At 32.3% G+C, this 13,166-nt stretch overlaps 2 protein-coding genes across 3 annotated transcripts; both read right to left on the bottom strand.

Annotated features, from left to right (window-relative positions):
• Window positions 1–2,094: 2,094 nt before the first annotated feature.
• On the bottom strand, window positions 2,095–5,638 carry LOC140057035 (receptor-interacting serine/threonine-protein kinase 3-like). The gene is made up of 7 exons (XM_072102575.1): window positions 5,423–5,638; window positions 4,895–5,195; window positions 4,163–4,346; window positions 3,595–3,741; window positions 3,325–3,416; window positions 3,052–3,193; window positions 2,095–2,888 (listed from the first exon to the last, which is right to left on the bottom strand). Exons 1-7 carry the CDS (start codon window positions 5,620–5,622, stop codon window positions 2,608–2,610), a joined length of 1,347 nt encoding a protein of 448 aa, XP_071958676.1. The 5' UTR covers window positions 5,623–5,638; the 3' UTR covers window positions 2,095–2,607.
• A 10-nt stretch (window positions 5,639–5,648) lies between these two features.
• On the bottom strand, window positions 5,649–12,347 carry LOC140057034 (receptor-interacting serine/threonine-protein kinase 1-like). 2 transcript variants are annotated; one of them, XM_072102572.1, is made up of 9 exons: window positions 12,281–12,347; window positions 11,568–11,800; window positions 10,989–11,289; window positions 10,386–10,566; window positions 9,734–9,889; window positions 9,394–9,485; window positions 8,255–9,029; window positions 5,987–7,367; window positions 5,649–5,884 (listed from the first exon to the last, which is right to left on the bottom strand). In XM_072102572.1, the coding sequence occupies exons 2-8, from the start codon at window positions 11,774–11,776 to the stop codon at window positions 7,093–7,095; spliced, it is 1,989 nt and encodes a 662-aa protein (XP_071958673.1). In that variant the 5' UTR covers window positions 11,777–11,800; window positions 12,281–12,347; the 3' UTR covers window positions 5,649–5,884; window positions 5,987–7,092. The 2 variants fall into 2 exon arrangements, with proteins under 2 accessions (XP_071958673.1, XP_071958675.1); XM_072102574.1 differs by lacking the exon at window positions 12,281–12,347 and adding an exon at window positions 11,973–12,221.
• Window positions 12,348–13,166: the final 819 nt, after the last annotated feature.

The raw sequence follows: 13,166 nt of genomic DNA, 5'->3' as shown, positions 1-13,166 counted from the left end.
GTTTTAAAGTAAAGTGATCTTTCATTGGAAGAGGACCAGTACAATTACTTGTTTTTTATTACATGATTAAAATCTATTTATTCTTCTAATTGTCTGTACTCATACAAAATAATATAACGGTCGCTAATTGGAAGTGTCTTAAAGTAAAGTGATCTTTAATTGGAAGAAGACCAGTACAATTACTTATTTTATATCACATGATTATAAACTATTTATGCTTCATGTTTTTATTCATAAAAAATAATATAACGGTCGCTAATTGGAAGTGTCTTAAAGTAAAGTGATCTTTCATTGGAAGAGGACCAGTACAATTACTTGTTTTTTATCACATGATTAAAATCTATTTATTCTTCTTGTCTGTACTCATACAAAATAATATAACGGTCGCTAATTGGAAGTGTCTTACAGTAAAGTGACCTTTAATTGGAAGAGGACCAGTACAATTATTTGTTTTTTATCACATGATTAAAATCTATTTATTCTTCTTGTCTGTACTCATACAAAACAATATAACGGTCGCTAATTGGAAGTGTCTTAAAGTAAAGTGATCTTTAATTGAAAGAGGACCAGTACAATTACTTGTTTTTTTGTCATATGATTAAAATCTATTTATTATTCTTGCCTTTATTCATACAAAACAATATAACGGTCGCTAAATGGAAGTGTCTTAAAGTAAAGTGATCTTTAATTGAAAGAGGACCAGTACAATTACTTGTTTTTTTGTCATATGATTAAAATCTATTTATTATTCTTGCCTTTATTCATACAAAATAATATAACGGTCGCTAATTGGAAGTGTTTAAATTAAAGTGATCTTTAATTGGAAGAGGACCAGTACAATTACTTGTTTTTTATCACATGATTAAAATCTATTTATTCTTCTTGTTTCTATTCATACAAAACAATAATAACGGTCGCTAATTGGAAGTGTTTAAATTTAAGTGATCTTTAATTGGAAGAGGACCAGTACAATTACTTGTTTTTTATCACATGATTATAAACTATTTATTATTCTTGTCTTTACTCATACAAAATAATAAAACGGTCGCTAATTGGAAGTGTTTATTTTTAAGTGATCTTTAATTGGAAGAGGACCAGTACAATTACTTGTTTTTTGTCACATGATTAAAAACTATTATTACTCTTGTCTTTACTCATACAAAACAATAAAAATGGTCGCTAATTGGAAGTGTCTAAACTAAAGTGTTCTTTAATTGGAAGAGGACCAGTATAATTACTTGTTTTTATTACATGATTATTATTATATTGTTATTTATTCTTCTTGTCTTTATTCATACCAAATAATATAATGGTCGCTAATTGGAGGTGTTTTAAGCCAAGTTATCTTTGAAAAATAAAAACTAGTTTGGCATTATTAACAAATAGTGGTCGTTAAAAAAAGACAAGTGCATGCGCAATCACGATCAAAACCTGAATCTCAAATCTCAACCACGGACGGTATTCAATCCAAGGGTCAGACATTATTAAACGCGCCGGACAGCATTAAATTGTTGGAAAACGCCCGCGAACCCGTTGAAACATGCAATTGGACACTATCCAATGCTGAAAAGTGTCCACCCGGACACTTTTGAATGATGGACACATTTCAATCTTACACCGGCCGTATAATACACATACACACCACCTGCCTGCAGAGCAGCTGTGATTGGTGCACAAAACCACGATAAGGGCGCTATTGTGGTTAATTAACTCAGCTTTTAAATACTGTATACAACATGTCACATTCAAAGTAAATTGATGAACTAAATTTTCATTATATTTTATAATTTATTTTTGCAAATATAAAAAATTAGCACAATCCAAGAACAAATAATATAAAATATGATACCGTCCAGTAAATAACAATTAATAAGGGCACTGACCAAATATTGTTTAAAAAAAAAAAAATATGAAAACATGACTTACTTTTTCTTTACAATTTAAGCACTTACAACAATAAAACACTAAATATTTTAGATAGTATATACACTTATGGAAACGAGTGTAATTTATTGTCATATAAAATTATCAACTTATAATAATTATAATTACGGTAATATAATTATAATGAGTAATTAGTTGTTATCATTGCTATTTTTAGATTGCCAAATGTAGAAGAATTAAATACATTGAAAAAAATGTTTATCTACAGTATTTTCTTAACAGTATTAATTGGCATATTATTCTTTCAAAATTAAACAAAAAGTGGGTAGTACGCAGTTTTTGACATAAAAGATATACCTTCGTAAATTGCCAATAAGACAACTTGTATTGTTTCTTATTTTCAGTCTTATTACAAATAATGGATTTTTTTTTGTGGTTATCCTTGGCAATTTGCCTAAAATGAGAATAAAAAATCAAAATTTTGATTTTTTATTAGTCTCATTTTAGGCAAATTGCCAAGGATAACCACAAATGAATTCATTCACTATCCTTCTCAAAGGTGGCAATCCCATTCACAAGACAAACATATATACAGGATGCTCTACATAAACATCATGCATATGATAAACAGAGGATGATATTGATTACAATCTGTGTATTTAAGTACTTTCAACAAAAACTGACACATTTTAAAAAAAAAGTAGACATGGGTCTCTAGGTATATTATACTATAGGTAGTTTATTTAATTCATGTATAATATCAACTCTGTCAATTTTGGACAAACATTTGGCGATATCATTAACTGTTGGGGCTCCAAATTTTTGCTTCCATTTTGAGATGAGTTGGTAAACCTGTTCTTGAAAGCCATACCTGTCATAGTCATACTTAATTGTACTAATGTCATCTGATAATCCAAGTACATTTCCAAAATCTGTAAAATTTTCTGGTTTAAGCTTTCTCTTGATACAAAATATAACATCAACATCAATTGGTCGGGTGCCATCTATAAATAGATTAAAAGGATATGAGACAATCAAAAATGTAATGTATTTGGCAACTAAGTTTATCATAAAGGTACCTACAGTACATATCACGTTTGTTGGAGATGGAAGATTGTAATCTCCCTTAACAACTATAAGCACAGCAGGTACTATGTTTTTACTTACTTTTAACTGTGGGGGTAGTAGATGGCTTTGTTTCTGCTGATCCGTGAGTTTCTGAACCACGAATACTATGTGGCCCTTGAGAATCTTGCTCATCTGTATCTGTAACAGGTTTTTTATTTTTTGGTCTAATATCAATTTGTTCCTATAGAGCAAAAGAAATAAAAAGGTAACAAGTACATTAAAGATCTCTAAATTCGGTAAAGTGATTACTCATCACTAACTGTAAGCAAGTACGCCCATTTCATCCAAAAATTACATGATATCTTGGCCTACCTGTGATAACTGTTCTTGACAAATTCTGTAGGCTTCATGTATCAACTTCCAAAAAACATTGCTATATACCTGTTGAATTCTTGTTTTTATATCTAAAAATGAAATGAAATTAAACTAAAAACAATAGATAGAAGAAGCCTTTGTTTTCAATGCAAAGTTTTGTAGATATTTAAATCTGCTTGTTAATAGCAGTTGCATCTCTATCAGAGTTTTCCTGTTCATGTTGGGGTTCATGCATAGAAGTAGAAAATAGAATAACCAAAAACTAACTTTCAAAGTCTGGTCTTTTATCAGGCTCATGTTTCCAGCACTCTTCTATCAACTCCTTGACAACAGATGGCGTGTCTTTGGGCAGATCTTCAATTGGAAGACGTATTCCTTTCACAATATTTTTTTCTAGTCGGCCTTTATCAACATCTAAAAGACAAACGTTACATAATAAAGTATTTAAATTAACAATTTACAAGTTCAGTTGAACTCTTGCTGAGTATTTAATAGAGGAAATATCAAAGTAACACATGAGCTGAGTCCAGTTTTATGATATGAATTGATTTCTTTATTATTAATTAGTATGTAGTTGTATAATAAGCTTCTCACGGTGTAAGCACTAGGCTGCAGACCTTATTCATTGTATAGACCCAATACAGTAAGAAAGTAATTAATTGTCAACTATAATAACTGTACCAAATAATATTCATTTGATTCTGCATTTATCCAATCATTTGAACATTGCACTTGTAATTCAAATTTATTTTTACATTTGTTTTTCCTAATCTTGTTTGCTTTTGGGTGTAAATAGATTTCTCTTGAATTATATACTAATTCACAGTCTACCTACCTTTGTACACTTCTTCTCCACTTCCAATTTCATACTGCAAAATTGCGAAACTATAAACGTCCCATTTAACATTTCGGGTAGAGAAAGTTGTAAAGTATTCAGGAGGCATGTGAGTTGGTGTACCAGCTTTATCTGGTACGTCCATTACTGAAGCCATACTTCTTGAAAGTCCTAAATCACCAATCTAAAATATGTATTGTAAAAATTATAGGCACTTTCAGTAATATACTAAAAATTATTATCCATTGAAAATATATCAAAACACATATACAAAGCAAAAAGGCATGGAATAACCTACCTCAATCCATTCAGCAAATTGAAAAGTAATTTTAAGAAAAATGTAAAATCACATTTCTGTTCATCCAAATAACTATAAGTAAATTGTAGTCTTTTTAATTAACTTGTTTTATATATATATATTATTCTTGTTGTTATATTTATGTTTAATGCAATACTTTGTAACGTTTATATTTTAGATTATAAAAGAATACCAATGGAAATAAGCTAATAAGTTTTTTGGGCGATCATGGAAAATCTTTTATAAATGTATTTATTTGTAATGTCAGTAATTTATGTTATCACTTTATATGTAACAGTTGAGTACAACCCATTTGGACATGGACTTCATTCACGTGTTCACTAACACCTAAAAGTCACTAATTTAAAAATCAGTGTGGGGGTAGAAGGCCTACAGATAAAGCAAAGATAAATGAAAAATAACTAAAGCAATACCTTTACAACTAACTTCTCATTGACAAAGATATTTTCAGCTTTTAAATCTCCGTGAACAATTGGAGGTTTTTGATGATGAAGGAAGTACATTCCCTCTGCGATATCTTTCAACATTCTCATTCTAAGAGCCCATGGGATGTGTTTTACTCTTTGTTGAAAAGATCTTAAACTTCCAAGTGTCATCCATTCCATGACAATTCCAAATTTGTCGTTATCAGTGACCAAACATAACACATGAATAATTTGACATGAATAAAGCTGGAGTTTTTTCATTTGTGTGGCTTCTCTTTCAGCTTCATCTCTGTAAGAAAAAAACTTTAAACGTTGGAAGATGTACAAAATGACATTTCCAAAAAGATTTACTAAGACTTATAGAAAGGGAACCCAAAAGGTCACTTCTCCATATATTTATTGGTAATTTCTTATGTGCGTCGACATTCCATACAAATTCGCATTTGTCCTTAGATAGTGCTAATGATAATCTGATTAGTTTTTAACGTTTAATTTTATTTTTTAATGTTCACATACCTACTCTTTAACATTTTGATAGCAACATCATTGTAGGTAGGATGGTGGGCTTTAAACACTTTTCCAAAGGCTCCGCTTCCAATATTATTATCGTCAAATTTAAATGAGTCTAGGCGCTCATATTTTAAGTCGTCACCAGTTCCTTTGTTTATTCCAATTAATTTCATTTCAGAAGCTAGATCATCCATTTTGTCAGCCATTTTTAAACCTTTTTAATTTCTGGGGGGAAAATGCAGATGCAGAGTACAATATAATGCAAAACACAAAAAGTAATACATTTTTTACATTAATAAAAATTTGTTGCAATTTCTGATAGCAAGCCTTAAAAATACATTTGAAGCAGAAGTATGCCTTATTTATATATTAATTATCAATTATTGACTATTGGCTATAGGCTACTCAGAGTACCTGTAGGTTGGTAGTGTTTCTGCAACTGCCATTGACTGATATATAAGTTATAAACTGCAATATAAAATATAAGACAGTGACTATAGTTTGGTACTATAACCTGTTTAGTTTCTTAAATATCATAAACTATAAAAAGAAATAATTATCAATACACACCTGACTCCACAGTTCAAAAACAGAAGCAGGAAGCACGTCTAGTCACATTAATAGAATGGTCTATAGAAAGGTCATGTTTGCAGGGTCGCCGCACTGGGTCATAGAGAAGGAAATAATGTTTCTGTTTTACATCTACATTTTGAATAACAATTCCCTGTCCTTGGTTAAATGATAAATAATAGATCCCTCTATTTAAAATATTATGCGGCACATAGGTCTATTAGTCATATTGTTATTTATTTTACAAACTCATTTTAAAAAATGTAATGATATTGCAATGAAAAAAATAGGACATTTATGTACATTTTATAGAAATATGATATTGTAAAATAGTTATCCACTTTGACTAAAAATCGGATCTAAAAAAAATTCTTTACCTGAAAAAAGTGTAATTCAAAGCAACAATGGACTGCCAGCCAATGTGTTTTTGGTTGAATTTAACAATTTATTATGTCATTTTATAAGTGAAAACATTATGTTGATACTTGATTACAACTACAAAATAACCTATTCAAACAAAGTCTGATTTAATTAATCTTCATTTTGCATGTTTTTGCGGGACAACACATTTTAATTATATATTCCGTAAAGTGGATAATACAATTTGATAGCAGGTAAATTTAAATTGGATTGTGTTATAATATTTATACATTACTATTAATACACATTATTTAATACATTATTTACAGACAGATAAAATCTGCAGAAGGATATTTTGAATTAATGATCTGCTAGTTATAGTATTAACAAAAACTAATAAAATTTAATAAAGGAGCACAATATGTATTTAAATTTTAAATGAAATTTGAATAAATATAAAATATAATCCAGTAAACAACTTTAATTATCAATGTTTACATAAAGCAAATGAGTTATGATGGTAAAGGTACAAAAAGATCATTAGCTGTTTAACATCAAAACATGATTACAAATTTAGCACAAACACAGAAAACGTGAAATTGAATACTGTTAATACTGCATAAGGCCTATTCACATACCATACAGTAGGAATTACCACACATTTATCAAATTACATATATAATTAATAACTAATATGTGTTATTGCTATTGCTTTTTATTTTTTCATTCAGGAAACAGAGTTTGCACTAAAGTTGATTTAATTTGTGTATAATGTCAATTTGTCTAATACTTAACAAACACTTGGCGATATCATGAACTGTTGGGGCTCCAAATCGTTCTTTCCATTTTCTGATGAGTTGGTGAACTTGCTCTTGATAGCCATCCCTGTCAAAGTTGTACTTTATTACATCAATTTCTGTATCTGAAAAATCTAAAGCGCTTCCAAAATCTCTGAATTTATCTGGCCCAAGGTTTCTCTTGATGCATCGTATAACGTCAAAGTCTATTGGTCTGGTAGAATCTGTAAATGTTGTTGAAAGAAAACGTTTAAATTTTAGTTACTAAATTCACCATAAGTCAGACCTCTCAAGTAACCTGATAATTGCAAAGTTTCCCAATATTTCAAGTCAATCTTCCACTTCCCACTAAACAGCAATTTATATGGAATGATAAATATACCAGCTTATTATGTGAGTAAACCCTTGGCTACACTATCAAACTTTATGTGTCAAAAAAATGTGATGTGCCCATATATGGACATAATAATGTCATATCACTACCATATTTAAGCATAACACTACCATATATGGGTACATCAAACTTTTTTGACACATAAAGTTTGATAGTGTAGACAAGGCTTAATAGGCATACAGAAGGAAATGAATTTTACATTATAAAAACTTCCTAACAAAGCAAAACAATGCCACTACGTCAATCTTTATTTGTATTGATTATTGTGTAGAATTTCTAATAAATAAATAAATCAATCAAAACATCCAAAAGCTTATTTTTGGAAAATCCCAATGAAGAGCGTGATTGAAGATCGTAATCTAATACCCTATTCACATCTGTAAAATGTAAAAACTTGTAACCAGGTTTACACAGTGTGAATACAATTTTGTAGAAAATCTCCAGGATTTCAGAGAGGTTCCTTGTGAAATCCTGGAAGAGAAACACACCGATGATGGGCCTGTTTTTGTTCCCGAGTTCTTACTGTGCGCGACCGTATATTAAACAGACCAATCACAGTAATCAAATAGTGTGCAACTATGCTCTCTCTTAAGATTTCTCAGGGTTCAAGTATGCATGTAATAAGTTTGGAGATCAAACCTGGTTACAAGTTGTAGAAATTTATCCAGATGTGAAAAGGGTACTAGATGTAATATTAAATTGATTGTTTTTACTTACTTATGAGTATTATAGGAGGTGGCCTTGGTTGTGCAGTTTGTGCATGAATACCAACTCCTTGATGGTGTTTGTTATCAAAATAATGTGGATTTTGTATTGGCTGTCCAGTAAAATTGACTCTATTGTCCGTGTATAATGCTTGGTGGGAACTGGAATCGCCATAACTACTTGTCATTAGCTGTGGAGGATTTTTTGCTTGGTACTGACTTAAGTCACTAAAAGTATTTATTGGGAATTGGCTGGAAGCATAAAAATCGGAATTAGGTGGTACGGACTGAAGAGGTTGTGCTGTCGGAGGTTCAATGAAATCTTGATGATTTCTTGCAAAAGGTGTTGCCGAGCTGGTAGTGGCTGTTCCAGATGTCATATTGCGATGAACACTTGATACATCAGTACAAGATACAGCAATCTTTTCTAACGAACAACGTTCACTTATTTGAGGAACCGACTCACTGACTGTACTTTCTAAACCACAAGCACCAGCTGTTTCTTGAAAATCAGAATGTCGCATTTCAGAGCCATATTCATTCATATTTACTCTTTGAGATCCTGGGACAGTTGTAAGTAAAGACCGGTTAGTCTTTAACACTGTTTCTTCACCATATGATTCACCTAGTATTCGTTTAGTTCCAAATTCTGGTGTTTTATAATTATTCTGATTGATATTTGCATTTTCTCTAGAACTGTTTGCTTGTTTGTCATTATCAATTCCAAACATCGGATTAGCGGTCGTTAGATTTTTCGATTGGTCAAGTTCTGTAGTGTTTTTTTCTTCCTAAAACAAAGGAATTAAAATGTTAAAAGTGATCAAATTCCTTGCTATATTTATTGTACAATTAACGGCCAACTCAGACAGCATCGTACGACGAAGCCCGATGAAACGTCTGGACTCGCCAATGCTGTCTGAGTTGAATCCCGACAAGAGGGAGTCGTCTTGAGATATGATTGGCCGTAGTTTTTAGGTCGTAAGGAGAACATGCTTTTCTCCCGACGAGACGATTTATTGTGCGACGCTGCCTTTACTTTACCACTAATACTATCTTTAGGGATCATATCTAATAACAAGGAATAAACCTTTAATATTAAATGGATTATTTTTTATCAAAAGACAACTTAAGTTTAAAGATTTGTTTTCCTACCTGTGATAACTGCTGTTGACAAACTTTTAATGCTTCGTGTATGGACGTATGAAAATTCTCATTGTATTCCTTTTGAACTCTAGTTTTTATATCTAAAAAAGATTACAGATTTTAACTAAAAACTACTAATAAGGTATAAAATATATAATATCAAGGGATCGTTCACAGATTGAAGGTTTCATATTGGGCATAATATTTCTCAGAGTAATAACAATTTAATACGTCGAAACTGGCCACAGAGACATCTAGTATTGCTCAGAGTGTTCTATACTTGTAAATGCCATTGTTTTGATTATGATGTGATTATAATACTAGACAGAGGTACCAACAAATTTCTTACGTTCAAAGTCTGGTCTTTCATCAGGCTCATGTTCCCAGCACTTTTCTATCAACTCCTTGACAACAGATGGAGTATCATCGGGCAGATCTTCAATTGGAAGACGCTTTTTTCTCGTCTTTACAAGTAATTCTAGTCGGAACGCGTCACCATCAAGCTCTAAAAAAACAAAAGTTACAGGGTGTAGCAGTCAGTTATACAATGATTACAGATGTGTATCGCAGATATGAGGTCGCAGATATGAGGTTGCAGATTTGAGGTCGCAGATTTGAGGTCGCAGATATGAGGTCGCAGATATGAGGTTGTAGATATGAGGTCGCAGATGAGGATGCAGATATGAGGTCGCAGATATGAAGTCGCAGATATGAGGTCGCAGATTTGAGGTTGCATATATGAGGTTGCAGATATGAGGTCGCAGATATGAGGTCGCAGATATGAGGTCGCAGATGAGGATGCAGATATGCAGTCGCAGATATGATGTCGCATATATGAGGTCGCAGATATGAGGTCACAGATATGAGGTCACAGATATAAGGTTGTAGATATGAAGTTGCAGGTACAAGGTTGCAGGTACGAGGTTTCAGATATGAGGTCGCAGGTATTAGGTCGCAGATATTAGGTCTTTTAAGTGAGTTCGGGGGTTGAATGTACCTACCTTTATAAACTTCTTCTCCACTTCCAATTTCATATTGCAAAATGGCAAAACTATAAACGTCCCACTTGGTATTTGGAGAAGATTTTATAGTAAAGTATTCAGGAGGCATGTGAGTTGGGGTACCACCTTTTGGTCTATCCATCATCGATTTCATAGTTCGTGAAAGACCTAAATCACCAATCTGATAAATATAATTATTTTCAATTGAATATTGACTTGATGGTGTAGTAAACTATCGGTTATATGTATGGAATAGCTTACCAGCAACAATTAAATGCTCCACTAGTCTGAACAGATTTAAAGCTCTGTCTACACTAACTAGTTTGGCAAAAAAAGTGTGATGTGCCAAAATATGATAGTGATATGGCAAAATACATGTATAGTGATATGACATCATGATGTCCATATATGTGCACATCACATAAAGTTTGATAGTGTAGACAAAAGCAGAAAAAAAGCAGCATATACTACTACTCCTATCATTGCCTAGAAAAATTCCGGAGTTTACACCCCATTTACACACACACAACAGCAGCCTTGTTCTGTGTATGAATTCTGGAGTCTCGCTATGAGATGTGAAGGGGCTACTACTAGGCAACATACCTTTACAACTAAATTCTCATTGACAAAGATGTTTTCAGCTTTTAAATCTCCGTGAACAATTGAAGGGTTTTGATGATGATGAAGAAAGAACATTCCCTCTGAGATATCTTTCAACATTCTCATTCTAAGAGCCCATGGAATGTGTTTTACTCGTTGTTGAAAAGATCTTAAACTTCCAAGTCTCATCCACTCCATGACAATTCCCAATTTCTGTCCATCGATGGCTAAACATATCACATTTACTATCGATGGATAAACACATAGTTTTCTCATTTTTGTGGCTTCTCTTATTGCTTCCTCTCTGTAAAGAAAAAAAACCCTGAAGAAATCATGTGTGCCTATTCAGAAATTGTGTACAATCAACAACAAAAAATGTATAAAATAGTAACGTAAATAACATTAGAATTTAAGTTAGAATTTAAAACATTATGTTTATTGTTAAATTTTTTTCCAAATTGAGCAAGAAAATCTTGGCACACGTCGTGACAATTGTTCAAACAACACACAATTTTATTTTACGATTTCCTACCATTTCTCATTAGCTGGAGATATAAATATTATTGTTATTTAAACACATACCCACAGTTTGGGAATAACATTTTAATAGCAACATCATTGTAGGTAGGATGACGGGCTTTCATCACTTTCCCAAATGATCCACTTCCAATATCTTGGCCAAATGTAAAGGAGTCGAGACGTTCAATTGCCAAGACAGCACCAGTTCCACCAATTATATTAATTGATTCCATTCCGGAGGTCAGACCATCCACTGTGTCGACCTCTGCCATTTTGAAATGTATTTTTTTGTCTTACTGATAATAAAAAATAAAGCATACAAGTTACAACATATATTATTAAAATTGATAAAATATTTGATAAAAATAAGTCTGTTTACTTTTGTGAAATGTTGTTTTGAGATTTGCAAATGAGTACGAACACTAGTCTGTTTCATTTAAATATTGGTCAAGAAAGCAGGAATATTACACTTATCCATATCTCGAATAATAATAGGCTCTGCGTAGTGTTTCCGCTTAAGCTTGCTTGGTATTATTGAGACGAGTCTGCCTCGTGTGTGCTGTTGGATATCCGAGATGATCTAACTAGCCTATAGCCTAGATTAGTCACCACTACTTACTACTACTAGGCCTAGCTAGTGACTAGTGGTGTATGAGAGGCCTAGACAAATAAAAGGACGCTTTTGTGCCTTTTGAGCGACACGATTATGTTCACAGTTTCCTGAGCCTCAATCTACTTTATACTCAAATGAATTAACAATACATATCCTGCCTTACCATTTAAGAAAACAAAAACCAGGAAACAATTCGCTCTTCCCGGCTTACATTAAAACATCACAACTCGTCTGTCTCTCGATCGTATCGTGTTTCACCTCCGGTCGGTCATGGATGGGTAGGTACGTACGTAATGAGGGGAAATACCCATTTTGTTCTAAAAATAGATGATTAATAATAATAGTTCCCATCTAATCCGCATTCCTTACATTCCTCGGAAACTGCTTAGTAAAAGCATTTAGTAAGAATTATTAGACATTACAAACTAACTATTATTAAAAATATCTCCAAACGCGAACGAAATTCCACTAAGATTATTAATTATATTGCATGGAACCGGTATCATGATGCGATTTTAGTAAATAGCGCCATCATTTATTATTATAGGGACACGCGGCCTATCTACGATATTGATATTTAAATGCAGGTGATATGACTGTAAGCCAAATTCATTTCTGGATCGAAAAACCTTCATCAGAGTGAAAAATCAATTAATTTGTATCGTAACCAATCATTACTCTGAATTAACTCTGCATTAGTAGTAGAAGCTTGTATATTTATACACAGTTCGTTAATTTTACCTCGCGTGTAGCCTACCTTAAAATCACGCGTGTTAAACACAATATTTCTCGTAATAGCAGTTTGACGAACTTTGTATTTGCAGGGGGTTGTTAATTTACAACTACCTGGTAATTGTATCCGTTTTTGTACGCACACCGATCCGTACGTCGATATCCGGTAATCCGGACGCCGATATCGTGCGCGCAACTCGTTTAAATCAAGGAGTTATCATAGTAGACTGTTTTAATCAAAAGGTACGGTAATTTTTGTCTGTATTATTGATTAATAGACAGCAATTAACATAATTATGAATATAAATTGGAACAAC

This window comes from Antedon mediterranea, chromosome 8 (assembly GCF_964355755.1).
Source record: "Antedon mediterranea chromosome 8, ecAntMedi1.1, whole genome shotgun sequence".
NCBI classification, from domain to species: domain Eukaryota; kingdom Metazoa; phylum Echinodermata; class Crinoidea; order Comatulida; family Antedonidae; genus Antedon; species Antedon mediterranea.
Note: the sequence above shows the minus strand (reverse complement) of the source record. Positions and strands in the feature narration are given on the sequence as shown.